We start from the raw sequence: 27,576 nt of genomic DNA on the forward strand, positions 1-27,576 counted from the left end.
AAAACTAGCGATGCTGAGAAGGAAAGGCGAGCTGAAAGAAGTAGGAATCTGGGTGGACGACGACCACACAGCACGTGAGATTGAGATTCAAAAGTGGTTGAGATGGTTCGCAGGACAAGAAAGAAGCCAAAACAGAGAAGTAAAAGTGGGCTACTTAAAAATAGCAATGCAGGATCAAGTATGGGTGTTTAACGAGTTGGTGGGAGATCTTGAACTGCAGCCCTTTCGTGGCTTCAGGAAATAGAGATGCAAGAGGCGGAAAGGGGTGTAAGGTGGTGACGTGGAATGTTCACGGTGCTAGAGGAATGTGTGCGGACAGGAGAGCGGTAAACTTTTTATGTAAATTCGACATAATAATGATACAGGAGACTTGGATGAAGGCAGACCAGGCAATCAAATTGTTTAATAAGACATTTGTTGAGCATAAGTGTTGGGCAAAGGGAGCGATAAAGCACGGTAATAGTAACAGAGGGCGGTTGTCTGGGGGTCAAGTGCTGATGATAAGAAGAAGCCAGTTTCGTGAAGCACAGGTGAGTGAGTGGGAATATGGTCTCGTAATAAAAGCCAAAAAAGGCCTTGCAATCATATCAGTGTACTTGAATGAAGGTGTCGCTAAAGCAGAGCAAAAACTTAAAGAGGTGATCGAGGATTGTGCAAGTGGCTACGAATTAGTATTCATTTGTGGTGACTTAAATGCAAGAGTGGGGCAGGAGCAAGGCGATGCCTTCGCAGACGAAGAAAGCTTACGAGCAAGGCCCAGAAGATCCTCAGACAAAGTGCTGAACAGTGAAGGGAAAAGAGTACTAAAGATATGTGAGGAGCTAGGTCTAATATTATTGAACGGACGTGTAGATGGTGATATGGACGGAAATGTGACATACACTGGTGGCTATGAAATGTTTGAGGGGTCGGTATTGGACCTAATATTTATGGTAGACAGGAATAATAGTCATGTAGTTAAAAAACTGGAAGTCATAAAGAGAATCGAGTCTGACCATATGCCTGTCACCTTTGTATTTGATGTTGGTGGGGAGAACGAAGGGGATGAAGAGCTGGGAACTATGATAAGCACGGGAAATAAAGTGAGCCGGATTTATTGGAAGACAGAAGCTAGTGATAAATTTCAAGAGGTATTCGTGAGCAAAATGCAGAACATAAGCAAAGACTGGGATTGGAGTGCAATAAAAGAAATATTTTGGAGCACCGCTGACGAAGTTGGGCTAACCAGAATAAATCAATCAGCTGGTGATACGAACAGAGGTCCAAAGGTAAAATCTCTGATTTATACTGAAGATTGCAAGAAGTTAAGGAGTGAAGTGTGGAAGTTGCTCAACGAATGGTTAAAAGACAGAATTGCAGTGAAGAAAAAATGTTATATAGAGTGCAGAAAAAAGTTACACAAGATGATCAGTGAAGGCAAAAGAAAATGGTTGGAAGACAAATGGAGAGAGCTGAGCAGGGCAAGAGGTATGACTGAATGGTGGGGAGCACTTAATAAGTTTAGAGGGAAAACGAAATCAGTAGTAGTTGGGGATATAAGTGAACAGCAATGGGTGCATTACTTCTGTGGCCTGCTTAATTACAACAGGGGAGGATCAACAGAGGTACGGGAGGTGTCACCATGGAGTGTAGAAGCAGGTGAGAGTCTCAACTCGGTGGATGAAGGCTTGGATGATGATATAGCAGGCTGGGAAGTGGCGGAGGCCTTGAAAAAGATGGCAAGCGGGAAGGCGTCTGGGGAAGACGGCATCCCGATAGAATGTTTGAAGCAGATGAATAAGCATTTCGCTGAACTGTTGAAAGAATGCTTAAACAGAATATGGAATGAGGGTATATTGCCTCCAGGATGGGAGAAAGCACGTATCGTCCCAATCTTTAAGGAAGGTGACGAAAATAAACCGGAGAATTACAGGGGCATTTCACTCCTGGACTCGGGATACAAACTGCTGACATGTATAATGGCAGAAAGATTGAACTGTTGGCTGGACAAAGAGAGATCACTGAGAGAGAGTCAGGCAGGCTTCCGTAAGAAAAGGGGAACCAGAGACCACATTTTTGTACTCAACGCACTAATAAACAACAGACTGAAGGTAAAAAGAGGGAAATTGTACGTGGCCTTCATCGATTTCAGAGCAGCATTCGATACCGTGGATCGACAAATTATGCTGAAAAAAGTATGGAGCATTGGTGTAAGAGGAAAATTTCATAAGCTCATAAGGGAGATCTACAGAACAACAAAAGCAGAAGTCAAAGTGAATGGTGTTGTTTCAGCGGAATTTCTATGCAGAGTTGGCGTTAGGCAGGGCTGTGCACTCAGCTCAGCTCTGTTTGACATATTTATTGATGATATAGATGAAATATGGGAGAGAAATAAAGAAGGTGGTACTGTGATGGGCAAAGCAAAAGTAAGAGCACTGAAATATGCAGATGATATAGCAATAGTGGCTGAAAGTGGTGAGGAGCTGACCAAGATGTTGAAATCGTTGGAGAAGTATGTTGACAAGAATAGGCTAGAGGTTAACGTCAGGAAAACAAAGATCATGGTGTTTAAAAATGGAGGTAGAAGTAAAGACAACGAGAAATGGTACTTTAAGGAGAATACTATCGAGGTGGTGAAGGAATTTAAATATTTAGGCTACTGGTTTACGGCGGCAAATAAAGCGACAGTACATATGGAGAGAATGGCGAGTAAAGCTCAAAAAGCTACAAACGCAACATGGGGGCTGTTCAAGAGAGCTGGCAGAGACCTAAAAGGTGAAAGGATATATCTGATGGAAACAATTGTCAGAGCCATGGCGGTGTATGGGGTAGAGATATGGGGACTTGGTAAGATTGAGAGACTTCAAAAGGTGCAAAGCAGATATTGCAAGGCGATTCTCGGCGTTGCTAGGAATACGCCCAAGTATATTTGGAGAAATGAGATAGGAGTTAAAGAGATAGAATTCATACTCAAAGAACGTGCCTGTAGATATTTATGGGAAGTATTAGAAATGGACGATGACCGCTGGCCGAAGATATGTTTACTCGAAGAGGTAAGAGGTATATTAAACAACAAAGAATCAGCATGGGGAAAAGCATTTGCGGAGTTTTGCTATGAAATAGAGGATACTGAGATAATTCAAGACATAAGAAATGGAGTTGCTGCGGGTGCGATAGCAGCGCGATTTGCCTGCGGTCTTGACAAACTGGAAAGAAGGTACAAAAATAAAGAGTGGGATCTAATCCTGAGGTCCACATATAACCCCATATATGCAATTTTGAAGCCTGGTGACAATGGTGCAGTGTATTGGAACCAAAGAATAAAAAACTCTAGGTATAAAGAAATCTGGGCCAGGATCAGGTGTGGTAATGTGGGAAGAGGTGGTAAAAAAGGCTGGAGGGACTGGTCATGTAGGCTGTGTGGTTGGTGCAGTGAGACATTATGCCATTTGTTGTGCTGTAGTGAAGCCATTAGGCCACAATCAGAAAAAATAAAAAAATTTTTAATTAAATGGAAGGGAGATCAAGGCGAATTGGAGATTCAAAGTCTTATTGTAGAATTGCTCAAGGGAAACATCTGTTTTGAGCTGTGTGAGTTTGTGGAAAAAGTAGAGTGTGAGTTGTATGGAAGGCGGTGACTTAGGTTTGGAGGGAAGGGGAGCATGTAGAGAAATAAGAGTGATTTTAGATTATGGATGTAAAACTGCAACCCCCTTGCGTGCAGCATAATGTACAGTGCAAAAAAAAAATTATTTTTATAATTTAAACTTAAGTTCATTTAGATATAAGTTGGTCTGTATTGAGTGTATATAGTCGAAATGTAAAAACCCAGTTGGGTATACAAGAGTAAAATATATATATATATACTTTATTGTCATCATAAATCTTATCTTCATTTATTGGATACGATGATTGCATTGTATAGTATGGAATAGATGAAAATATGACTTTCAATTTAAATCTAAAGCGTTTAATTTACAAAGATATCGACAGATTGTACAAGTTTTGCTAAAAATTTATGCAGATAATCCAAAAATTTTTTTGTCTTTATCACAACTTGGATTTAAATAACTGAAATACCTTGCAAATGCTTCCAGCTGGCTCCTACTTTATTTCCGGGTTTTTATCGGGCAAGTTCAACAAGGGTTTGCTCTCTAGTTTGTACAATGAAGTTCATTAAAGTTCCAAGTCAATAGGTAGTTCCTTGCAGATATATACATGTCTCTATATGGTTTATGTAAAAGTCAAAAGACTTTGAAATCACAGATAATTCTAGGCAATATAAATTCCAACCTTTCATCAGAATCAGAAAAAAGAAATGTGAAATCTCGATCCTATGAAACCTCCAACGCTCTAAAGTTAATTATCAGCTCGGATAAGTATTCGAAATCTACATGAAGAATAATGATAAAGGTAAAAGAGGCAAGAATAATTCGTTTTTCTGCAGCTAAATATTATGAAGAGGGAAGTTATTAATGACTATACTTCATCGGTAATTGTCTATTAATTTTATCATTGATTATAATCATAATTAGTTTCCAATGATTAATAGCTGATATTCGTTGATAAGAAAATTTTTTAAAATTAAAATGAAGTGATAAAGTTTTATCTCTGGATTTTTATTCAAATTCTTAGTATCCAAGTTTAGCACAAAAAATTATCTTTGACTTGGTTTGATTTAATTAAAAATTACTTACACACTTTGAAAGCTCTATATTATTTCGACCCTCTTCATATAGACTGTCTTATCAGTAATGAGTTAGCACTTTAATATTTTAATTGACTCTCACTCTTCAAGAAGATGCTTCAAAAAGTCATCAGGTTAATTGAATTATATTACTTCTTGCTTTAGAGAGATGGTGATTCACCATTTTTATTCAACATTTGTGAATATAAATTATCTCAACATATTATGGTGTTTTGGTAGTGAATGAAGAAAGGTGATACTAATTAAAAAACAGAATTTCTCATATTTTCTTATATACACATAAATTTTTAGCTCTAGAATATTGTAATAATGAATTATGTAGAACAAAAGAAAATACTTTAGATTCTCGGAGTCTGATTTTTTTATAAGATGGAGGTTCTCATGAAATTTACAGTGAAAGAGTGAATAAGTGTTTATTTTTTTTCTAGACACCTAGAGTAATTTTTTCACAAGTAATGCTACAAGACCTTCTACTTGGATTTTAACTGAATAAAACGTTAATTCCACAATGATGTGTTGGATCTGATGATAAGTAGAAGAACATTAGTTTTTGAGATACATTTTTTTTTATATTAGTACTTTAGTAAGAATAATACTGTAAGCAATTTTTTTTTCCTTCGCTGAGTGAAAAAAAGCCACTGAGAGTATGATAGCATGCAATTTTTTCTTCTTTTCCTTTGTTTCTTGTCTCTAAGGAACATTTGAACCAAAGAGCTTCTAAATGACCCTCACACTTTTGCGACAAATTGACTTCTACTGGACTACAATAAATTGACGAGAACTTTTCCAACATTTGCTGACAACATGTATTAAGTCATTGACACATACGTGGTGCAAAAAAAGTCCAATTTTTCAATCTGTGTAAGTTCACTTTTATTACAAAGAGGAAGAACCCGTTTTATGTTCAAATGAAAAATTGAAAGAGAAATCAAATGAATGATTAGAAGTTTTATAGTAGTGGTGCTATTCTTGAGAAAAAACTAGAGATAAGAATAAAAATTTTCATTGAATTACAATGGTTTCGGGAAGAATTGCCAAGAGTCACAAAAAGATCAAACTTGTTTCAATATTGGGCCAGTTTGGCCAATTGAAACCTACATCTAGTATTGATTTTTTTTGTATTCTTCATATCAGAGTACTATTTGAAGTTGAAATGATGCTATTAAAAAACTACAAGTGCTGTTAACGTTCATGTTTATAAAGAAAAGAATAGTTTTAAAGTTTGGGTATCCTACTTGCAGTGATCTATGATCATATCTAAGCTATAAAAGAAGAGTGGTAAAGTTAAAAAAGGGGTAGCAATAACAATTCATATCGACCCTTGAAGATAATTAATTTTTATTTTTGTTTAGATATGAATTTTTAAAACAATAATTCCAATTACCTTAGGGGTTACTTTTTTTACTGTCATATTATTCATCAGATAACAAATGTTTAATTAGCTCCAAATCCGGTTGAGTTCCTTATCATCCACCCTTCTTTCTTGCTCATAATTATGGTTATTATGAATACAGGTTGACAGTTATTCAAACGCAGTATTTGAAATTATAATTTTTTTAATATTCATAAATGGTAGACGTGCTCAATTCTAGACTATATATATAAACATAAGGGTTTCTTGGAATTAAAATTTCATAATTTTATTGGCCAACCGAAATATTATTTTTTCTTTATCATCTAAATGGTAACCTATATTTTTTCTGATAAAATTTCTCAAGCTTTTTATTGTTAAGCTTCTGATATATAACAATAAAAAAGTATCTTGAATTTAAGTATTCGAATAAAAGAATGTGATGATGAGCTTAAAGAACTTTTTTGATGTAAAAAGTTTGGAATTAAATACTTAAATCCACTTGATGCTACATAAGTAACATTTTCTAATTAATGTGCAATAAAAGGAAGCACTTGAAATGTACACATATCAAGTTAATCACATGGAACTTTTGTAGTAAATAAATCAACAAGTGTCTGGGAAAAATAGATAGTTCCATGTGTCGTCAATGTTCTGTGAACTGATATAAAATATTGGAAAAATTTATTTTGTACGTTACCTAAAGAATGTCGCCGCTGCTGGCAGCTCTTGTGGTTTTCGTTGGTGGACCAATTCCTGTAGGATCATATCTAGGTCTGCAGTAGATAATTTTACGAAAAGCTTTTCTAAAGTTATCACTGAGGAATGCGTAGAGAATTGGATTCACACAACTGTTCATATAAGCTAGCACATGACTTGCCACTTGAATCATCACCGACGTCGTATTTACAGGATAAGAGTTCAAGGATTTAGCCACGAGAATAAGCTGTAAAAATAAAGTAAGCATTTTAGAACAATTTAATAAAACATTTTTATTCTCTTAAATTAGTAATTTCAGTAATTTTTTGCCTTGAATTCTACTGACCTGGATGGGACACCAACAAAAGGCAAAAACTCCAACAACGACAATTACAAGTCTAGTGACTCTCCTTCTGCCTCGACGACTTTCAGCACTTGTGCGTGCTCCACGCCATAGTCGGATCAACATACAGATGTAAAGACCGCAGATGAGTGTCAGAGGTATAACATAGCTAACGAGGAAGAAAGTAACTTGAAAAACAGGCCAGTTAGCATCGCTCCGAATTCTACATAGGGTTTGGTTTGGCTTATGTCCTGGTTCCTGTAATGAGGGATAAATCTGCACACATGAGCTACGGAGTCTTCTCTGAACCTTCAGAAACCGTTAAAGGAGCTTCTGGAATTATTTTTACCCTTATCAAACATAATCCTTGAAAATCCTAATCCTTCTAATTATAAAGAATGATACGAGAAAAGAAACCCTTTCCAAAAGCCTTATACAAAAAAGCATTAAATCTTTTTTATTTGTTCTTTACTTTGTGATTTTTACCATGCTCATGACCAAAAGTGTTCAAACATCAAGAATTTTTTTGTCTAATCCCACTCAACTATTGCTGATTAATTTTTTCCTATAAATAGGTGTATAAATATTGGTTAAGAAGGAAATTGATATCGTTTCGAATAAAAAAATTCAGTTATTAAATCTTCATATTTAGATTCAGCACGAAATCAACCATATGTTTGATACTTTTATTAATACTTCATTCAAATAAATTTTGTTCTCTGCATAAAACTATTCAAACTATTAATTTATTTTTACCAATATTATTTTTTTCAAAATACTTTTCTTTGTTTTGAAAACTATGTTTGAACAGATGCAATAAAAAATAAACTTTTTTCAATAAATGAACATCCGATTGTCAACAATTTTTGTGGTTATTTTAATACTACATCATATTCTGCAATTCTTATTTTTACTATTGTCAATTTAATAAATACAATTCTTCCGTTTATCTCTTGATAAAAACAAAAAAAACATTGCCCAGTGGTATTAATCCAACATGTTGTGTAGATAATTGCCAATTTGTTTTACAAATATTTATTTTCTCATCCTACATACACTTTTTAATAATACTCGAAGCTATTTAATAATGATGTGCTAATTTACACACCATAATTTATTATACTGACATAACCAGAAATAATATTAACATCTAATAGCATTGTGACTATAATCCAAGCTAAAAATATTCACAATATCATTAAATGTTTTTAAATCTAATAAATGTTCGAATAAATGCTCCATTCACAAGAAGATTTAGCACCACCATCATCATCAATAATAGTTGCTTGAAAATAATTAAATGAAACGTTTAAAATTTATATATAATAAAATTTTTATACAAATATCCGAGTGAATTTAATAACTGTGTTTAAAATATTTCATTTAATCCAGTCATTGAACCAAATTAAGAGCGATTACTGCGATAAAATAGTTATAAATAAAAAAATTCATATACTTTATTGAAAGATATCGAATGAGATAAAATACCATATTAAAATTAATCCAGAAGCTCCTGCCGAAAATATTTCATATAACTCACCTCATCGTGAATAATAAGTGCTGGTATTGATCCCGTTAAAATGATGAACCAAGCACAGCAAGTGGCCAAAAATGCATGATTTTCAGTTCTCACGGTCATGGAAGCTATCGGGTGCACAACAGCTAGATACCTTGGAGAAAAGTAAAGGTTTTGTTCAATAAGCCATAATAGACCTTTCCATTTTAGGAAGGTAACTCTAGACTAACGCTCTCTTTTCTCTTTGTTCCTGGTAAGATATCACGTGCGGAATATTGAGAATGGGGATAAAACAATTCTCATCCTGCCATTGCTTCTATCTCAAATATACACCATCGATTTTTGTATTTACCGAATATGGATGGTGAGATAAGATAGGTGTGGAAGTGAGAGGTGATTATTTATGTTCATGGAAAATTGTTGAGAATTTTCGAGGGTGTAATCAATGAATTTTACATGACGTTTGTGTCAAGTTATGGTTTAATAATCAGATCTATATTAATTTAACCGTGAAATCCATAATAATGGTTACATTTTCGAGGGTATTTTAAATTATTCTGTTTGTCCATTTTGCTTTGGTTATTTATTTCTTTTGTATTGGGGTTATCTTATAAATTATTGAAGCCAATTAAGGCACAGTATGGATCATCAACCAACCATTTATCAATGGAAATTTCTAAATACAACGAGATAGAAAGAATTTCATTTATTCATTTGAATTGTTAATCTTGCAGTAGCCTTGATATTGCCAATGTAGTAAAATTGAAAATTCAATGTGGTTATTGCGATTAATGGCTTTAATTGTTTGTTGAAATATTTATTACAATTGTTTTTTGTTTTCATATTGCTTAGAGTAGCTTTTTATCATTCAAACAATAGAATATTTGTTTTTAATTATACAACTTTCATTAATGAAAAAAAAAAAAATTTTGGCATGAAATATTTTTATTTTCAATTTCTCATTTTAAAACATGATATTGAAATAGAAAACAGTTATATTTAATGCAACACTTAATTACTTTTTCGAACTAATTCTATCAGTAAAAGAGTAAATTTTTTATTTTTAATTATCCCATCAATTTAAAAAACGAAGAAAAAACATCAAATTTACGAGGTATTTTTTTGTTCTGTTTCTAAAGACTTCTAGATCTACAGGTGTCATCAATTAAGACTATGAGCTTAATTCGAGAAGTCATTTGAATAAAATGAAACTTTTATTAATTGAGGTTGAAAAGAAAAAAAAGGAAAAACTGGTTAATTATTTTCACTTACCTATCAAGACTCATAAGCACTAGAGTGTAGACACTGGCGCAGACTGTAACAATAATAAGATACTGCACGATCTTGCACCAGATGTTGCCAAATGGCCAGTCCATCAGAACAAAATCCGTTGCAGTAAATGGGATACAAAATATCACAAAAAGCAAATCCGCAATGGCAAGATTGATGATAAGAATGTTGGTCGTTGATCTCATTCCAGGATTAAGTGCTACAACAATTACAACTAGGGAGTTGCCAATAAGACCAATTATTCCAATGGGACCAAAAAACATTGGCACCACCACTTCCACTACCCTTTCAATTAATTCTGGGTCTGTGTCCGAAGGATAGTCATGGCAACTTAAATTCATATTTGTGCAGTTATTAAAATTATGAGCTGTTAACTCTGATGACCATCTGGTCATATTGGGACTGATTAGGTAATCTTCCATTTTGTTAAGTTGTGTTTAAAAATTTAACAACTTTATTGATAAAAGTTTGACTCAGCTCAATGAAATCTTCAATCTGATTCTCGGGAAGTTATCAAGACCCGAGAAAGTCCAAAGTTTTATGATTTCCTGTGGCCAACTCATTACCAAGGATTATTCTTTGGCCAAATACTCATTTTAATTTATCTTACGGTATTATGTTGTACATTATTTCTTTAAGTTTTAAAACCTTGGCACAACTTCTTAACAGCTTTTCTATTATTCTTCATTGGAGTTATTTGTATGCAATCATCTGGCAAAGGGAAAAGTTAATTTCTTGTATAATAACCATTTCCGAGTTTAAAGAAATAAAATTTGATATTTTCTTTTACTTTGAGAGAATTTATCAAGAACTTTCATGGCCTTTCAGACGGTTTAACTGATAATGAAAAAAAGGGTAGTGTTTTTTGTTATCAATATAAATGCTGTGTTAAACGTTTCAAGTTGGAGATCTAGGTAGAATCAGATATACCCAACTGACACTGATAAATTATAAAAGGGATCGATTATGGTTTCTATGAACTACTTGAACAAACAAAAAATCTGTTGAGTAAACTGCAGGAACTGATGTGTCTTAAGACAATAAATCAACATTGTCAAAATACTTCTTGCAAATATGGAAAGTATAAGGAGTCATATGATTTACCTTCCACTGCAGTTCTCAACGAATTTATTGAAAATATAAAACTGATAAATGGCTAGAATTTGTGAAAATTATAACCACGACAATTAATCATGATTAAATATGACAAGGACTAGAAATTGAAGCTTTAAAAGTTACTACTCATCTTTTATCTATTATTTTGGACAAAAAGATTCAAGAGTCATAAATCTGAAGAGATCCTTGTTAGTATGTACCACGATCCAATACAGTGTATATATACACAGAAAGTACATGTTGAATGTAAAGAACGTGAACGTTGATTAATAGCACTTTGTTAAGTAATACCTTTCGTTGTTAAATAACTTTATCTTCACTTATACTAGCAAACATCAGGTTATATTCCTATATTGTGCTATGGAATCTGCTTATGATACGTTTGTTCAGACATCATAGAGTGGAATATTGCGTTGAAGCAGCTGAAATGTTGTGAGTGCCACCTAATATCATTGATATCACCATCCAAAGGGAAATAAAGGAAGTAGATAACAGTAAGAGGGCAGTGAGATTTTGAACAAAGCACACAGATCTTTCGAGAAAACAAAGTATCTAGATAGATTCTTTGTTCTGTTAGTCCTTTGTAGGCTACAATCCCTCAAGGGAATTTTAGGAAAAACAAAACTAATCCTATTTTTAGAATAAAAGTGTTGCAGTATTTCCTTTTACGAGTGCTAATTTCCACTATAATGGAAAACTCATTTATTACGTGCAGACTTATTTGCCATTTCTGTCGAACTTTATCTACTGTTTGAAATAGTGCAAGCTTAGTTACCAATATTTTTAGCTCAAGCTTCTTCCAAGCTGTAATACAATGAATTGAAAGATTGAAACAATACCAGTACTACATAAAAAATACAATTCTATCTTATTGTATTAAATGTAGAACAAACTGGACTACGATTTTATATTGGAATTTATCTTTAGTTTATTGTTCATGTTTTATTCAAAAAAATGCAACCACTTGAATAAATCTTGTTTCATTGTTATTTTCTATTAATCAGTGTCATTGAGAATTCTCGAAACTCTGATGATTACCTATTTCCAACAAATAGTTATGAATACAAAATTAATTTATCATAAATTCTCTCAACGTAGATAGAAATTTTTCTATTCCATTAGATGATTCTCAGTCTATTACCTCACACAGTTGTTCAATTTCACTGTCAATCAATTTTTATAGCAATATTTATTTAAAATATGCTTCGACACTAAAAATGATAATTAGCTGATCACAATATATTCTACATTAGAAAATTAATTATCTATTTCTCTGGGATAATGAATCCATCACAAAACTACACTTATTCCAAGAAATGGTTTGATCAACATTGTAATAATTTTAAAATATGATAACATCTCTCACATGAGTAATAAAAGTTTGAATAATCGATTAAACGCAATCATTTGTCATTCACACAACGCACTACATGACGTCCTTTCAAGCACAGCGCCGATTGCTGACACGTGTTCTCTCTCCTGTAAGAGAGTTGTCTCGAGTGTTGGCGACAGGACGCGTCTCAACAGAGTGATGGTGGTCCCCAATAATCAGAATTGGACTGCCGCCGTGTTTTAAATAAATGCTGGTACTCGCGCCGACGTAGTAAACGTCGATTCAAAGAATGAGTTGTATCACTGAAGACTCATTAAAATCATAAAAAAGTCTAGGTTGCTTTTGTATCGTCTGTACTTGAATGGCTTTACCTACTGCCAGCATATTGGTATCTTAGGATACCTAGATTTTGTGTTGCCAGTAAATTTATCATTTTCATCCACAGATATAAACATATTCTAAATTATTTTCAGTAAATAAATTAATTGTTTCCTTTTTTGACAGTTAATAATTTCATTTTATTTTTCCAAATTAAAAAAACTTTAATAAATATTACATTAAAATAATTTAATTTTCAAGAATTGTTGGAGATAATTTTTTCAATTATTTATAGAAATGATATATTATAAAAATTTTTATTGAGTCTTTTATAAAGTAATTAAAAATGGATGAATTTTTTAATTAATTATTTTAATTTAAAAAAAATTAATAATTGAGCTTAATATATTGCAATAAAATTATAAAGGCAGCTTAGAATTGTCTTGGTTTTATTTGATAAGGATATTAGACGAAGGAATAAAATCATTGAAAAGAATTAAGTATATCAAAGAAGATCGTAATAACAGGAGGACTTGTCTCGAAGCACTTGAGAATATCTTCCATTTCAACTTCTTCAAGAGAACTCAAAGGATTGAATTATTTATCAAATAAGATTTTAGATAGCAAAGAGCTTTTCGAGAACGATATCCATCGGAGTAATTTAATTTAACACTGCGTATAAAGTACAAAAGCTCGACGACTTTCCAATCAGGATTGCCGTTGCAACAGAATCACATTTACTGAGCCTTTGCCCTCCCATTACCGAGGTACTCTTCTTCTCTATTCAACTTTACCTTATAGCTTTTGTATTTCCCAATCGATTTAAAAAAAAAGCTCCTCTCAATGCCAGACAATTGCTTCCTTTCATTTCAGTTAATTTAAAACTTAGTTTAGAAATATTCTATTTTACATGGAAAAATCGGTTCTTCGGTATCTTCCTCTAGATTATCAAATAAAATTTAACGCTACAGTAAACATGATGAAAATTAGATTTAAAAGTAATTTTTCAATGTTTTTTTATTTAAATACCATTCTTTAAATAATATTATTATAAATATTAATTACAAGTAATAGATAAAATTATTACTAATAGTCATGGATATCTCTTGAGTATTTAAAATAATTGACTGATAAAAAGAAAAAAGTGTTTGATTAATTATTTTAACTAAAACTATGCCCTGATATTATTATTTGATTACTCAATTATACTATTTATTGTTTTCCTGATAATTTGTCTCTTATTGTTTGACTAAGATACTGAGTAGCTATATTCTTAGCAAAATCAGAGATCCTATCAGTAATAGTAGGTTTCTTTGGCTGATTATTAGGGGGATACTGTCCTCCATATTGACCTTGTCCGTAACCACCTGATGGATATCCTCCTTGAGCGTAACCACCTTGAGGATATCCCGCTTGAGGATATCCACCCTGAGGATAACCACTCTGAGGATATCCACCTTGAGAATATCCACCTTGAGGGTATCCACCTTGAGGATATCCACCTTGAGGATATCCACCTTGAGGGTATCCACTTTGAGGATATCCACCAGAGCTTGGATAACCTGAATTGACAGTATTAGAAGTGGTTTTTCTTGCGGGATTATTAGGATAACTTGACCCTGATGGGTATCCTGGATAGCCTGAGCTTCCTGATGAAGGATAGCCTGACCCTGAAGAATATCCTGGATAACCTGAGCTGCCTGATGATGGATATCCAGATCCTGAAGGATAGCCCGAGTTACTTGATGATGGATAACCAGACCCTGATGGATATTTCGAATCTCCTGATGATGGATAGCCAGAACTACCTGAAGAAGGATACCCTGAACTTGCAGGATAACCAGAATTACTGGAAGGATAGCCAGATCCTGCTGGATAACCAGAATTGCTGGAAGAAGGATATCCTGAGCCTACTGGATAACTTGATTGAACTGGAGCTGAAGTAGACTTTCTTGATGACTCTGAAGGATATCCAGGATATCCATTGCTTGCAGGATACCCAGAACCAGCAGGATATCCATTCGAAGATGGTTTGCTAGGTGCTGATGGCTCTACATGACTCACTGGATGTTGATGACTCTGCATATCTTTTGTGTCATGATTTTCAGGCTCTGGAAATATTTCCAAATCTATCTATATACGTTCTTCTCTGCATGAAATCATGAAAAATTGACTGTAGCATGCGAGATCATGCCTAGTCCAACGTCGATTTATTTCCAGCTAGCGGAAATCTCACGCTTTTTTGCTCATGCCAACATGAACGATGAGAACTAATGACCCCCATGAACCCACGAGCATCATCACCCTTATTCATTCAAACTAAACCATACTCTATTATTTAAAATAACTATATTATCTAATTGTAGAGCTTAAATAGATTAATATGGTCAGATAGTTAGTCAGGGAAGCTTCATGCAATTTAATTTACTAACTAATGAAGTATGTAGAACAATATTATTTTGTAGTTAGGAGAATTTGTCATAAAGTTCCTTTAATCAATACATCTAACAATGAAGTATTTATGAGGATAAAATTTTATTTATTGTTTATAAGTACAAAGTATTTATATTTTCATCATGGCACTGGTAAAAAAATAATCTTATTGTGAGAATTATTTTCTTTTAATCACTTCTTACTTTGGACTTCAATGATAAAACTATTTCTATGTACTGACTATTATATCAATATAATTATTTTTTATAGTTATCAAGTAAATGCACTTTAAAGAAAGCAAATAAACACATTAGTAAATAAGAAGACTGTTAACTAGAGGGTGGAAAATATAGCTTGAATATATAAACTTAAAAACAATACATAAATTCTTGTGGTTTAGAATAATTGAAAAATTCCTTAGATTTTCAAGTAAATATTATTATGCACGAGAAAATGTCCAAACTCGGTTTCCCTTATTATCAGTTGAGACGTGAGTTTTGTGATAACCCTTGTCACTTGTGTAAGTGTTTGAGTTTTGTCCTCGATGTCCTGATCCACCACCATTTCTATTACCACCATCGAAGACGCGGTTCCAGTAGTCACGATTTCCTCCAGTTCCTATGGAGTTGCTTGAACTGCTTGGATAACGACTACCATCCCAAGGATATCCCGAGGAAAATGTTCTTTGAGGTGGAGGTGGTGGAGTACGTACAATTGGCCTAGGAGTCACTTTTGGATGTCGATATCCTCCATGAGGTCGACGTGGTGGGGCTGTTAATATCGAGTTTTCTCATTTATATGCATACATATGCATCTTGCTCAAGCTTCAACTTCAATAATTATTTGCTACATAAAAGCTCACTCCCATAAAATTTTTCAGATTTTTGTTATACCTTGCAATTTGATTAATTCAAGAAAAATGAAGACCAAATATTACATTCATTCCAGACCCAAGATGTTCAATGATGCAAAGAATGAATATTTTGAAAGTAAAAATGGAGATGTAGATTATACTAATTTCAATAAATGAATGAATTTATCATTTGAAACTCTCATCAAAAGTAGAATCTCATGATTTATTTTTTAATTTTCTTTTAAAAAAGACGCTATCGTTGAATTTCCATTCACAGAAATTAAAGATTAAATATCCGGAAAATTATTACCAGGCATTTTAGCATTGAATTCAATATTAGAGTTGGAATTTTCGTGTCAAAGAATCAAAGCTTTAATTAAAAACATATTTACATGTGAAAAAAAGTTTACATACATTATTGTTTCGTTCAATAATAGTATATGACATTTAATTGAATGTTTCCATCGAACAGACTGTTTTCGGAAAGTTATTTTTCCATATGAAAAATTTAACAACGATTTATCATATTTGAATGACATCATTTGACCACAGATAACTAGTTGATAAGAGGATTAAAGTATGTCAAAGTTCATGTCGATAATATAAAGCTATACCGAGAGACATTGATGTAAAAACAGAACGGATAAATGTGGTACATATTTCTTTGAACTATAAACATCGAGATGTTTTTAGATTATTTATCATCAAAAATATTTGTTTCTCTTTCTCTTGACTATTTATTTAGAATTTAATAAAGTTGAAAAATAGATTAATTTAATTTTCTACTCATGATACATTTTTCATTATCATTAAAATACATTATAAAAATAAATTAACATATACATACATTTGTTTTATACTATTTAAAAAAAATACTTGGACTTATTAAAGTTAACTAATTTATTTATAAAGTCTATCTAAAGCGTGTAAAATAGTCATGTAATTTTTTGTCAAGTTCTTTTAACGCTTCCCCACGTTAATATGTTAATTTTTCAACATTCTTAGCATTTAAATAATTTGCATAACATTAAGCAACACCCACATGAAGTAAAACTGAGGAAGCTAAAGCTAAATTTTTTAGATTCATTAAGCAAATGAATAGAATAAATAGTATAAAGAATATATTTTTATGATTTAATTTCCAGATATGATAGAATTTGTCAAGTACTCTTTCTCTTTTATTATTCCAAATATTTGATGAAAACCTCATGCTGCTAATAATTATTACTAAGTACCAAAAATTTAATTAATGTACATATTTCATAACATTACAACCCTTTTTCTTTCAAACTTCATATTAAAAATAATTCATAGTATTTTTCACGCATGATAAAGGCACGAAAGAAATGCCAACTGAAACAAACACGCACATCACGAGAAATGCGTAATTAAAAACAACTCATCAATCGTTACAATATGATGGGTAACATCACGACAGATGGTTCGTTATTAAAAACGCAAGAATGACAAATCCTAGACTGGAAATACTTGGCAAGAACATTGTCGCTGAATTTCTGTAAGATTTTTTAGCATAATAATTATGATTATAAGTTGGATATTGATTATATAGTCCTGGCTGCTGCTGATGGGGGTATCCATTATTGGGGTATCCAGATTGGTAAATTCCTGGTTGCGGCATGCGGTTTTCAGTTGGGTATGGTGGATAGCCCAGATTGGTACCTTGAGATGGATGTTGGCCACCAGAAGCTACAGGGTATGGAGGGTAACCCCTGGAAACACTACCAGAGTTGGAGGGATATGATGGGTAGCCCAAGTCTGAGTTACTTGGACGCTGATTGAAACGAGTGTCATGAGGTTCTGAAGATGGTGGTGCATTAGCATTTGAATATGGATTGTAGTTGGTGTGGGAAGAGCCATGATCCTGGTTTGGAATTCCATCAACTCTCTGGCCATTTAACGAAGACCCTGGAAATTTACAGCATCCACAATTGATCGAATCAGCAGTCCAGACACTCTACACTTCTATACTTGGATCTACGATTCTATTACGCAGTTTTGCATCCATGAAGGCTGACAAATGGAAAGGCTCACCAGAAAATACCGAGGCAAATCACATCAAGTGATTTAAATCGTTACAAACGACGATTTGCAGCTTTAATTTTCTACTCTTGCGTATGTAGTATATATACAGGAATGTGTGAATATATTCAACAAGTAGTTTTGAATGTGCGTCTGACGAAAATGCATTTGTACTTTTGTGAACGTTAATTACCTCATGCAAAGGAACAATTGCTAAGTGTTAATTCAAATCTTACATTCAGAAATAAAACCAGTATAACAAAAATTATTTGAAAAAGCTCTTTTTTATGCATAAAAATACATTACTCTTTTTTCAGCATATTATGTAACACAAGAATAATTTTTAACTAATGAAATACGCGATAAAAAGTGTTTCGAAATAGTGCACTATAATATATGTAAGCATCAAAGATATGAAAAGGACTTGTATGTGAATAAAGTGAATAAAATAGACGTAGAGGCTACACATTCAACACTAACTGAGTAAAAAAGGATTAAACTAAGAGTTACAAAGGAAATTCCCTAAAAGAAGATGAAAAGAGTGATTATATATGAATCCTATCTACTGTATAGAGACCCTTAGATGTAAAGCAAAAAAAACTCGTTATGATGCAACTAAAATATTATGGTGCTTATTGTATAAAAATATTATGTATCTATTGAAATAGAGTAAAACTAAATTTCAGCTAACTTTAATTATTTATTTTCATCGTAACTTTGTTTATAATTTATTAAATTATTTTCATTTACCATAGACAGTTGTGATCAATATTTCAGAATTAATCAAATAAATATGATTCATTTTCTCTTCTGCTTTCAAGTAAACAAAATGTTGAATAAATAACATTAAACGTTTCTATAAAATTACTTTGATAATTTTATTTAAAACAATTTACAGAAGGGTTACTTTCTATTCTATTATAATTTATACAAAAACTACATTAAATAAATAAAAAAGCATTGAAATACTTTATAGAATTTTTTGATAAAAAAAAAGAGGATCTTTATTTTCAAAGCTTTTCAACAAAATCCGTTCTGTATTCATTTTATATACACTAACGCGTATAGGAAAAATTTCTCTACTCTCTAGGGACGATAAAAAGTGTAGAGTGCATGTGTAAAAGTCTCGGACATAGTTCAGAGGTCAAAGTGAGTGAGGTAGTGATCGACGGAAGGTGTGCAAAATCCTCTTTGTCCATGAAAGTACTTATATATGTACACACCACATATGTATGTACATGTATATAATATAACAAGGGTTACATAGTACTCATACACTTGATGTTAGAGTAAAAGTGTTGGAGAAGACGAAACGACAATGTAGATTGAAAGTTCATTTAAGCTCTAACGATAATACGTATTGCTATGTGTTCATGAACATTTTAAGTGGACGTGAATGAAGTTTCCGATATAAATAATGACATGAATTCACAGCTAAATGAAACATAAACGTTCGCCATTCATTTCTAGATAATATATTTTGTAAATTTCATTAATAAACATGCAGAAAAAAGAGCAAAGAATTCTTATTAGTTATTTGATTCTGGTTAGTAGCAATTGCAAAACATTCCAGTTATCAACAAAATAATTCAATTAGAATAGAAAAAATGCTCTAATAAACACTAATTAATTTAAATTACTACCAATAAAAGCTTCATTTTTGCTACAGTGATGGGTTCTTGAATTTTGATAAATCAAAAATCAATTCTTTCAATTGTTTTGGACAAAAGAAAATGCAATTATGTTTTAATTAGAATTCATTGATTGAATTAATTTGTGATGTGATAGCAAATATACTAGAGAATATTACTAACCTTGAGTTCCAGCTCCTGAACGTTTCTCACATTTTGGATAACGACCACAATTATTATCACGTGGAAAACTGCATGGATCTTCAGCTATAATGCATTGTTCATCAGATAAGCAGCCAATGTCTTGACAAGTTCTTCCATATTCTGTGAAAGTACAAGAAAAAATATGAATAACTATAAAATGTACAGCATCTTCTGTCTTTTGTCAGCCATTATTCACACAAAAAATATTTTTAACAACATGTAAATGTGGCAAACATGTAAATGTGGCAAACAAAAGAATTCAAAGAGTTACTAGTAACTTTCTGTTTAAATGAACTGAAAGTAGAGTGAGTTGAATATGAGCGCATTTAACTCGCCGAAAAGCTCGTTGCTTTTAGTTGTCTTATTGCGAAGAGAGCTAGTATGGAAGGAAGAGAGAAAATTACTGGCTTAAAACTGTATTTTTCAAGAATGCATTGACACCATTTTTATCTCATCTACTTTATGATAGAGGAAAAAAATACAAATAAAATATTTTTATATGAAAAAATTTCTTCCGAAGACAAATAAAATAATTATGATTTATAAATTAGATAAATTATATATTTTTATTACGTAATAATTAAAGTAATATTTGAAAATCAATGGATTCATTCAATTAAGAAGAGTGAATCTTATATATATATTTAATTAGAGACCGAGTATTTTTCATTAATAAACTATTTCTAGAAAATATAAAAGCGTAGGAAAATACCTAATTAGAATATTGACTTGAATGAAAAAAAAAGAAGAAAATGAGTTAATTTCTCTTCAATATTTTTTACACGACTTTTATTTTTCATTCTTATTTTCATCTTTACATATTTTTAATTTTTCTACCTTGTTTTTATTTCATCCCTAGCTTTCATTCTTTTTAATCATCTCAGCTTGTCAGTTATTGATCGTATTATTTGTTCATTAAAATGTCGAGGATGACGTTATCTTAATCACTGAACAATTCTCTCGAGTCGTAACGTCATCAATGTTCTGCACTAATGATAATTCTATTACGACACTTGAGGTACTGTCAACATTATTTAATCCTTTTTTTATGCTGCTGCATTACCAGGCTTGTTATAATGATCTTTAACTAAAATACTGTCATCTCTTCAACCTCTACTTTCTGAATCATCCTGACAATAATCAATAGGTATGCCAATTATTTCCTGTATTAATCACTCATTTGCTTACTTAGCAGGAAGTTTTTTATTTAAAAAAAAAATAACAAGCTAATCATGGGTGTTAATTCAATGATAAGAAAGCTATCAACATGTGGTAGATTATTAATTAAATTAACTTTGAAGAATATGTAATTTTTTAGAGAGTAATTTGATCAGTGGTTTTAAAAGGGTGATAATTGTGTAGAAGGTAGAATGCACAGAGTATCAGAATAGACTCTTAGAAAACTCAATGAGTGGTAAATTGTTCAGATGATTTTAATAAATTTTTTTATCTCAATTTTGATGTATTAAATATGTAATAGTGGAGATGTGCAACGAAATAATATTATGTTTAAAATGAAGTAGGTTGATGAAATTTACTGTGATACTGGGTCATAGTGGATTTTAATCATAGATAGACCATAAGGTTTTAAAGGTGATCAAGTTAATTGAGTCAAAAAGAAAAAAAATTAAAAAAGATTTTTAAAATATTAAAATATGATGATAAATGCAAATCAAAATTGCTGATACTTTGGATCTATTACAACAGCTTCTTTACCAACTAAGAAGCTTAAAAAATGGAAAAAGACCTAACAAGTAAACCACATGGATGGTTGCACAACTTCCGCATTAGGTTTTAATTGCACAACAATCGAGCAACAGGTGATTATAACTTTAAATGATACTCCTCTATTTTCCATTATTAATCTTCAACATTATAAGTTTCTACAACTTAAATGCTTGCCAAAGAATATAAACAATATTTTATGATAATCTGTCGCATAAAACAAACTCGAGCAGGATCCAAGTCCTGTTCATTTCGAGATTTTATAGCAATATGGCCTTGTCAGAGAGATAGCCCAGATTCAGTAAGTAAAAAGTAATTTAGAATCAGAGGAAATAAAATAAGATGTCGTGGAAGGAGATAAAAAAGGATAGAAGAGACATTGATCACATGAGCATAAGGATAAGAGGAAGGGGAAGCCGTTGAATCGCCAATTTATTCTCAAGGAGCACTGGGTGTGTTTGAAACGGAGCACATTTGCTTGGCAGAAATGAAGTGACCAACAGTATACGTATAGAAACGATAGTCCTTAGACTGAACCGCTACTACGTAAACCCATTGTGATAATATAAGACAGTACTTACTTGAATAGGGGACAGCATCCACTACAACCAGGCATAAGAGCACAGCTCCAAAAACACCAATCCACGTTCTTTTCATTCTCTGAAAATAAAATACAATAGTAGTTTTGTACAACGTACTAGAAACATAAGTACACAATGTTGTTTTTTTATTTTATGTTTGATAAACAAAAATTAATTCATGCTCTATTCACTTTGATTTAATTGGCATAAATACAGTTTTAATGAAATGTTAGTAGTTATATAAATAGAGGAAAAAATTCATTTGATGAATAAAAGAATTGTTTTTTTATTTATTTGATTCGTAGGGGTATATGTGGGTAATAAAAGCAATGGTAATTAAATGAGAAATACTCTATTTCAAGTGTGATGCATTTTTTCAACTGAATTGATATCCGATTTTGATGTTATGGTAATAAAAAACGTTTGCTTAAAATTTTATAAAAAAATTTATATTAATGTTGTTAACGTTTTATTGTTGTTGTTGGTTTATTTATTCATAGATGACTGATAATCAAATTGAACTGTTTACTCTAAAAAGTAAAGCTATTATTTTGATTAAAAAAAAATTATTAAAAAAATACTTGGGTACTTAAAACTTTACCAATTTTAATTGAAATGCAAGTTTTAGTAAATATGCATTTATTAATAATAATTATTATTATTATATAATTAAATATTTGAAACAAAAAGTCAATGAACATTTTAGTTTAATTAAAATTCAATTAAATTTATCGTCAAATAAAGATTTGTTGCAAGTAATTGATAAGTATCTCTTGTAAAAATTCTATAATTCATACTTAAAAATAATACACTATGCATCTATGTAAATTGTACAATACAAGGTTGGAGATATGCTAGCTGAAGTTGAATAGTCAACTTCTAGAATGAAACTTTATAATTTATTTATCATAACAATTTTATCTTTGAAACTTTATATCAAATATTGATTATTTTATTCATGTCTAGTAATTTAGATATTCAAAAAATTTTATCAAATACTATTATTCATCTGAATGAGTATTTTTTGAAAAAATTATGAAAACTGTATAAATACAGCTGTGTTTTTATCTTCTCTGTGTTACGATAATGGATTGATTCGTTTAAAAAATATCGATTGTGCGTAAAATAAAAATTAAATACCATCATTTCATTGAAACATTAACACTCGAATTCTATAAAAAATTTTACAGTCACGAATAAAATCAATTTTTATTTCATATTTATGTGGAATTATTGCTTGGCTTTTCATAGCCTTCAAAATAAATTATATATTCCATGTCACGCGTAGTCCAGTAAATAACAAATTTAAACAACGTGTTTATGAGTGAAAATGGGTCGACCATTAAATTCTGCCAATAGCACACCGCGTATAATACATAAAAGTTTCCGACTTGTCTATATAGATATAAATGTAGAGGAAAAACAACAAAAAAAAGATTCGAGGTTTACTGCATTGGGAAATATATTTTTGACCTTTGGGTTCGTTACCCGAAGAAATGACGCGTCAGCTTGCACATTCATTTTTGGAATCATAATTTTTTCCGATAGTTGTCGAAATACTTACATATATGTACCTAAACAAAGTACAATTGTAGAAATTCATTCTAGCCTTCTATTGTGTCAAATTTACTGGCAATATTTTTACAAATCAACTTTGTGCATTTATGGAAAATGTTCAGATAAGCATAAAAAATTTATTATGGCTATAAATCTTTACTTGAATTTATATAGATATGTGTTGTGATTATTAATAATAGAATAATGACAAATTGTCAAGCTGGAAAATGAATCATGAGAACAGAAACGTGTGAAAATCGAATAAAAAAATATGTATATTATTTGTAATATATATTATAAGATTAGATAAAATTCATGGAAAAATTATTCAACTTATTTTCATTGAATTGAAGATGATATTTGATGTTTACTGACGTAAATTAAAGTTTCGATTACATCAATGGGTTCAAAGTGAAGCTAATGGTGATATACTTCAGTTAAAAACACCCAGAACTTTCTGATAATCACATGTGTCTTTATGTAAAAGTAGTAAATAAATTTATTAAAGATTAATAAACTTATTAATACTTTTTTTTATTGTGGCTCCATAACCAGCTATCAGAAGCATATACAAAAATTTATAATCCTCAAATATAATAAAAATTTTGCTCAGTCAATATGATGGCAATCATTTCAAAGAATTAATCGTCAAATACTCAATCAAAACGTTGAAAAAAATAATCACTACAATGCTTATTATTTTTCCATCTCATTATTGACAAAAAAACTTGTCTTTGTTGATAAATAATTACAATAATTACTCAAATACTAATTTAATATTAAAAGTAATCGATTGAATATCACAAAAATGAATGAAAATATTTTTAAAGTGGAATTAAAATGAAAGACTACTAATTAATTAATATGAAATATATTTGCTATTGCTATAAATGAAATTGATTTTGAAAATAACTTGAAACTCTAGTACCATGTTGGTAAATAATAACAACAGTTGTGAACAGACCTCGAAGAGTTTTAAAGTAATTTATTTAATAAAATAAAAACGTATTGGAAAATATGCTGATCAAGAATAAGAGAAGTAAACAATAAAAATGAGTTGTTATTTCAGTATGACGTCTGAAAAGAAAAGAAAAATTATTCCATGAAACTTTTACAATTTTAGATCTATAGGAACGTCATCCAAGACGTCAGAAGCAACCTCAACCGTGTAGGTTACATCCATCATCTCTTCTGGACGATCGATTTCAACAACGCTAAGTAATGCTACGTATACACCAATACTCCATAGCATTCAAGTATAAAGAGCGTCGAACATTCTGACTAGACAACGATCATCAGAGCATGATGTATAATCAGTAAGATGTTTAATTAGAACGTAGTAAGATTGATTAATACTTGGATGTAACCGAAGATGCATTTTAGAGCTCGACTTTGATGTCAAGCGATCGATTATCAAGAGTAAACTTCTCCTTAAATCAAACTGCAAGGATTTATTTACCAGTTTTAGAGGTTACGAATTAATTAGCGTGGAATAAGGCAAGGTAAGTTGGAGTAAGTGGAGGAAAGACGACAGCAGATGTTAATTTCTTTGTTTAATACTTGGTGCTTTTACTTGTAGATATTAGTAATGTTGTGGAGGAAATACTAGAACACTTACCAAAGAGTGTACGTGGATCCAATAACGATCTATACCACTGAGAAGTTACTGCGACACTGGATGAAGAAGTGTAGTGAAATTCAGTACTGGTATGGCTGCTGCTCCATGGTATAAGAGAACTGGTGCCAACTATACTAGAAGGAGAGAGGGAAGGTCGTCATATGGCCATGAAGAAGAAAGAGAGAAACTCAGTTGATTCATGTGGTAACAAAACGGGGATAGAGAATGAGTCGGAATAACCACAAAGAGACGATAGACAAGGATGGAGATGCTGCTGATTGCTGAACTACTGAGTGAGTAAGACTACATATCACAGTAACGTGTATACGCACTGTAGTTACTCATGTTATATCTACTGGGTGCTCTGATAGAAATCATCAATGTGTCAAAGGTATTTATCAATATCAATTATGGATATTTAAGCTAATCAAGTTATTTTATAGCCTAGTAGGTACATGTGTATTGATTGAAGACTAGATGGAACAATTATCCTGAATAATTTTTATTATTATTGATGTCGTTATTCTGATAACTCATTACTGCTATTTTATTTTCAGGGTTTCGTAATCAAAACAATGATGAGCTCACTTAAAAATTTGGGAATCTTGCGTTATGATTTGTTACTATCATTTTGACCATGATTTTCTATTTTTTTATTGCTTGCACTTTATAAATAGCTTCAAGAAAAAGGAAAAATCATTGAAGAATTTAGAAATCACGTGAAACCTTCAAGCAGTCTTGGAGTTATGCTGCGGAAAATTTTGTTTATCAGAAGAATTGTTTTTCTTAAACAATGTCATACTTAACAACCGAATAATTGCGGTTTTTTTTTTTACATAAAATTATTTTTTTTAATTTAATTAAAAATTTAGACTTCAATAGTATATTGTACAGGTCACAGTTAAGTCACCAAACTTTATTTGAAGCATCACTATGAGGAATATAATGAATTTATGTTAAGTTAGTAAAGGTAGGATGGTTATATAATAAATAGACATGATATGTGGATGTTCCGATTGTTGACCTCCTTTCAAGTGCTCTACAGTTGATAGAGGGACCTGAGGCACTAATTAGATACGTATTTAAAACTATATATCATTTCATTTATCATAATGCATTTGAAATATTGCACACATACTGATAAAAAAAAAATACTATTGAATATGAAAATATATAAATAATAATTATATATATCAAATTAGTATTTAATTAAATAAATTTATTTAATACAAAATTCATTATAATATGACATAAAACAAAAATTGAATTAGTCTTTAATTAAATAAAAAAAGTTCTGATGTAATTACATCACTTTCATGATATTAAATAAAATTTCAACAGTGTGAAGTCATACATCCATTTTATTGTAATTTAAAAATTCAAAAAATTATTTTGTTGACATTCAAATATTTATTAATGTCAAAAAGTGAGTTAGATATTTTTTATTTCTGCCTAATGACTGGAATGATGAGTGCAATTAAAGTAAGATTGATAAATAGAAACAATATTTTTATTGACTACTCTTGTTTCATCAAGCAACAAGAGTGTAATAAAAGAGAGGGTTTCATTATCATAACGAAAAAAATCCCTCGAGAAAAATAACTGAAAATAAAGCTTTTCTTTAGTAACAAAGCACTGAGGGTGGTATAAAACCACCTTGAAAGATTTTACGATTTTACCTATTTTCTTTTTCATCTTTTTCTCACCCTCTCTGTTATCGTTTATCTCTATCCCTACATCATCCCCCTCTCTCTTCCTTTGTTATCGTACTTTATCTTAGACTATTGCTATTACTGTGTAGCTTTATAGTCCGTAGGGAAAATATTTTTTGACAATAGTCTAGGCAATTCGTTGAAATGTGAAATTAAGTATCCATCAAACTTCTAATCTGACACGTTATTTTACAAAAGCTAGTGACAACCTACAATAATTATATACAAAATATACTACGATTAATCTTTTCACTTTTCTCTTTTACTATCATAATAATCGTAAAGACCAACACTTAGCAAGCAAAGTAAGAAAATTAAAACGTAACGTTGAGGTCAATAAAAAAAAGTTTATGAAACTTTACTCATTAAAAGACTTGACGTTATGTAATTATCAAATAGCGGAATATTAATAATTTTTTTTAATTAAGAAATAAATAAATTTAGAAACTACACTTTTCTCAATACATTCTGCTTTGAATACTTTACTTTAAATTTTCGCTAAATATTTGAAGACAATTACTTTGTGATAGTTATAAAAGTTCTTCAATTTGTTAGTTTTAATTTAATTA

General features: G+C 31.3%; 3 protein-coding genes and 1 long non-coding RNA gene across 5 annotated transcripts; 2 read left to right on the plus strand and 2 right to left on the minus strand.

Annotated features, from left to right (window-relative positions):
• Positions 1-356: 356 nt before the first annotated feature.
• On the plus strand, positions 357-3,617 carry LOC118064999 (uncharacterized). The gene has a single exon (XM_035079987.1). It carries the CDS (start codon positions 357-359, stop codon positions 3,615-3,617), a length of 3,261 nt encoding a protein of 1,086 aa, XP_034935878.1.
• A 3,121-nt stretch (positions 3,618-6,738) lies between these two features.
• On the minus strand, positions 6,739-12,260 carry LOC118064987 (allatostatin-A receptor-like). 2 transcript variants are annotated; one of them, XM_035079973.1, is made up of 5 exons: positions 12,144-12,260; positions 9,869-10,597; positions 8,621-8,750; positions 7,084-7,338; positions 6,739-6,984 (listed from the first exon to the last, which is right to left on the minus strand). In XM_035079973.1, the coding sequence occupies exons 2-5, from the start codon at positions 10,306-10,308 to the stop codon at positions 6,739-6,741; spliced, it is 1,071 nt and encodes a 356-aa protein (XP_034935864.1). In that variant the 5' UTR covers positions 10,309-10,597; positions 12,144-12,260. The 2 variants fall into 2 exon arrangements, with proteins under 2 accessions (XP_034935864.1, XP_034935863.1); XM_035079972.1 differs by having other exon boundaries at positions 7,084-7,356.
• A 1,475-nt stretch (positions 12,261-13,735) lies between these two features.
• Positions 13,736-25,420, minus strand: LOC118064980 (prisilkin-39-like). The gene is made up of 4 exons (XM_035079962.1): positions 25,296-25,420; positions 22,121-22,199; positions 19,794-19,934; positions 13,736-14,764 (listed from the first exon to the last, which is right to left on the minus strand). The coding sequence occupies exons 2-4, from the start codon at positions 22,194-22,196 to the stop codon at positions 13,866-13,868; spliced, it is 1,116 nt and encodes a 371-aa protein (XP_034935853.1). The 5' UTR covers positions 22,197-22,199; positions 25,296-25,420; the 3' UTR covers positions 13,736-13,865.
• LOC118064981 (uncharacterized) lies at positions 24,979-26,430 on the plus strand. Its single transcript, XR_004690126.1, has 3 exons — positions 24,979-25,179; positions 25,257-25,686; positions 25,853-26,430. It is a non-coding gene; the product is annotated as an uncharacterized lncRNA (long non-coding RNA).
• The last annotated feature ends 1,146 nt before the right edge of the window (positions 26,431-27,576 follow it).

This window comes from Chelonus insularis, unplaced genomic scaffold (genome assembly GCF_013357705.1).
Source record: "Chelonus insularis isolate UGA/USDA-ARS -01 unplaced genomic scaffold, ASM1335770v1 contig_261_pilon, whole genome shotgun sequence".
NCBI lineage: Eukaryota > Metazoa > Arthropoda > Insecta > Hymenoptera > Braconidae > Chelonus > Chelonus insularis.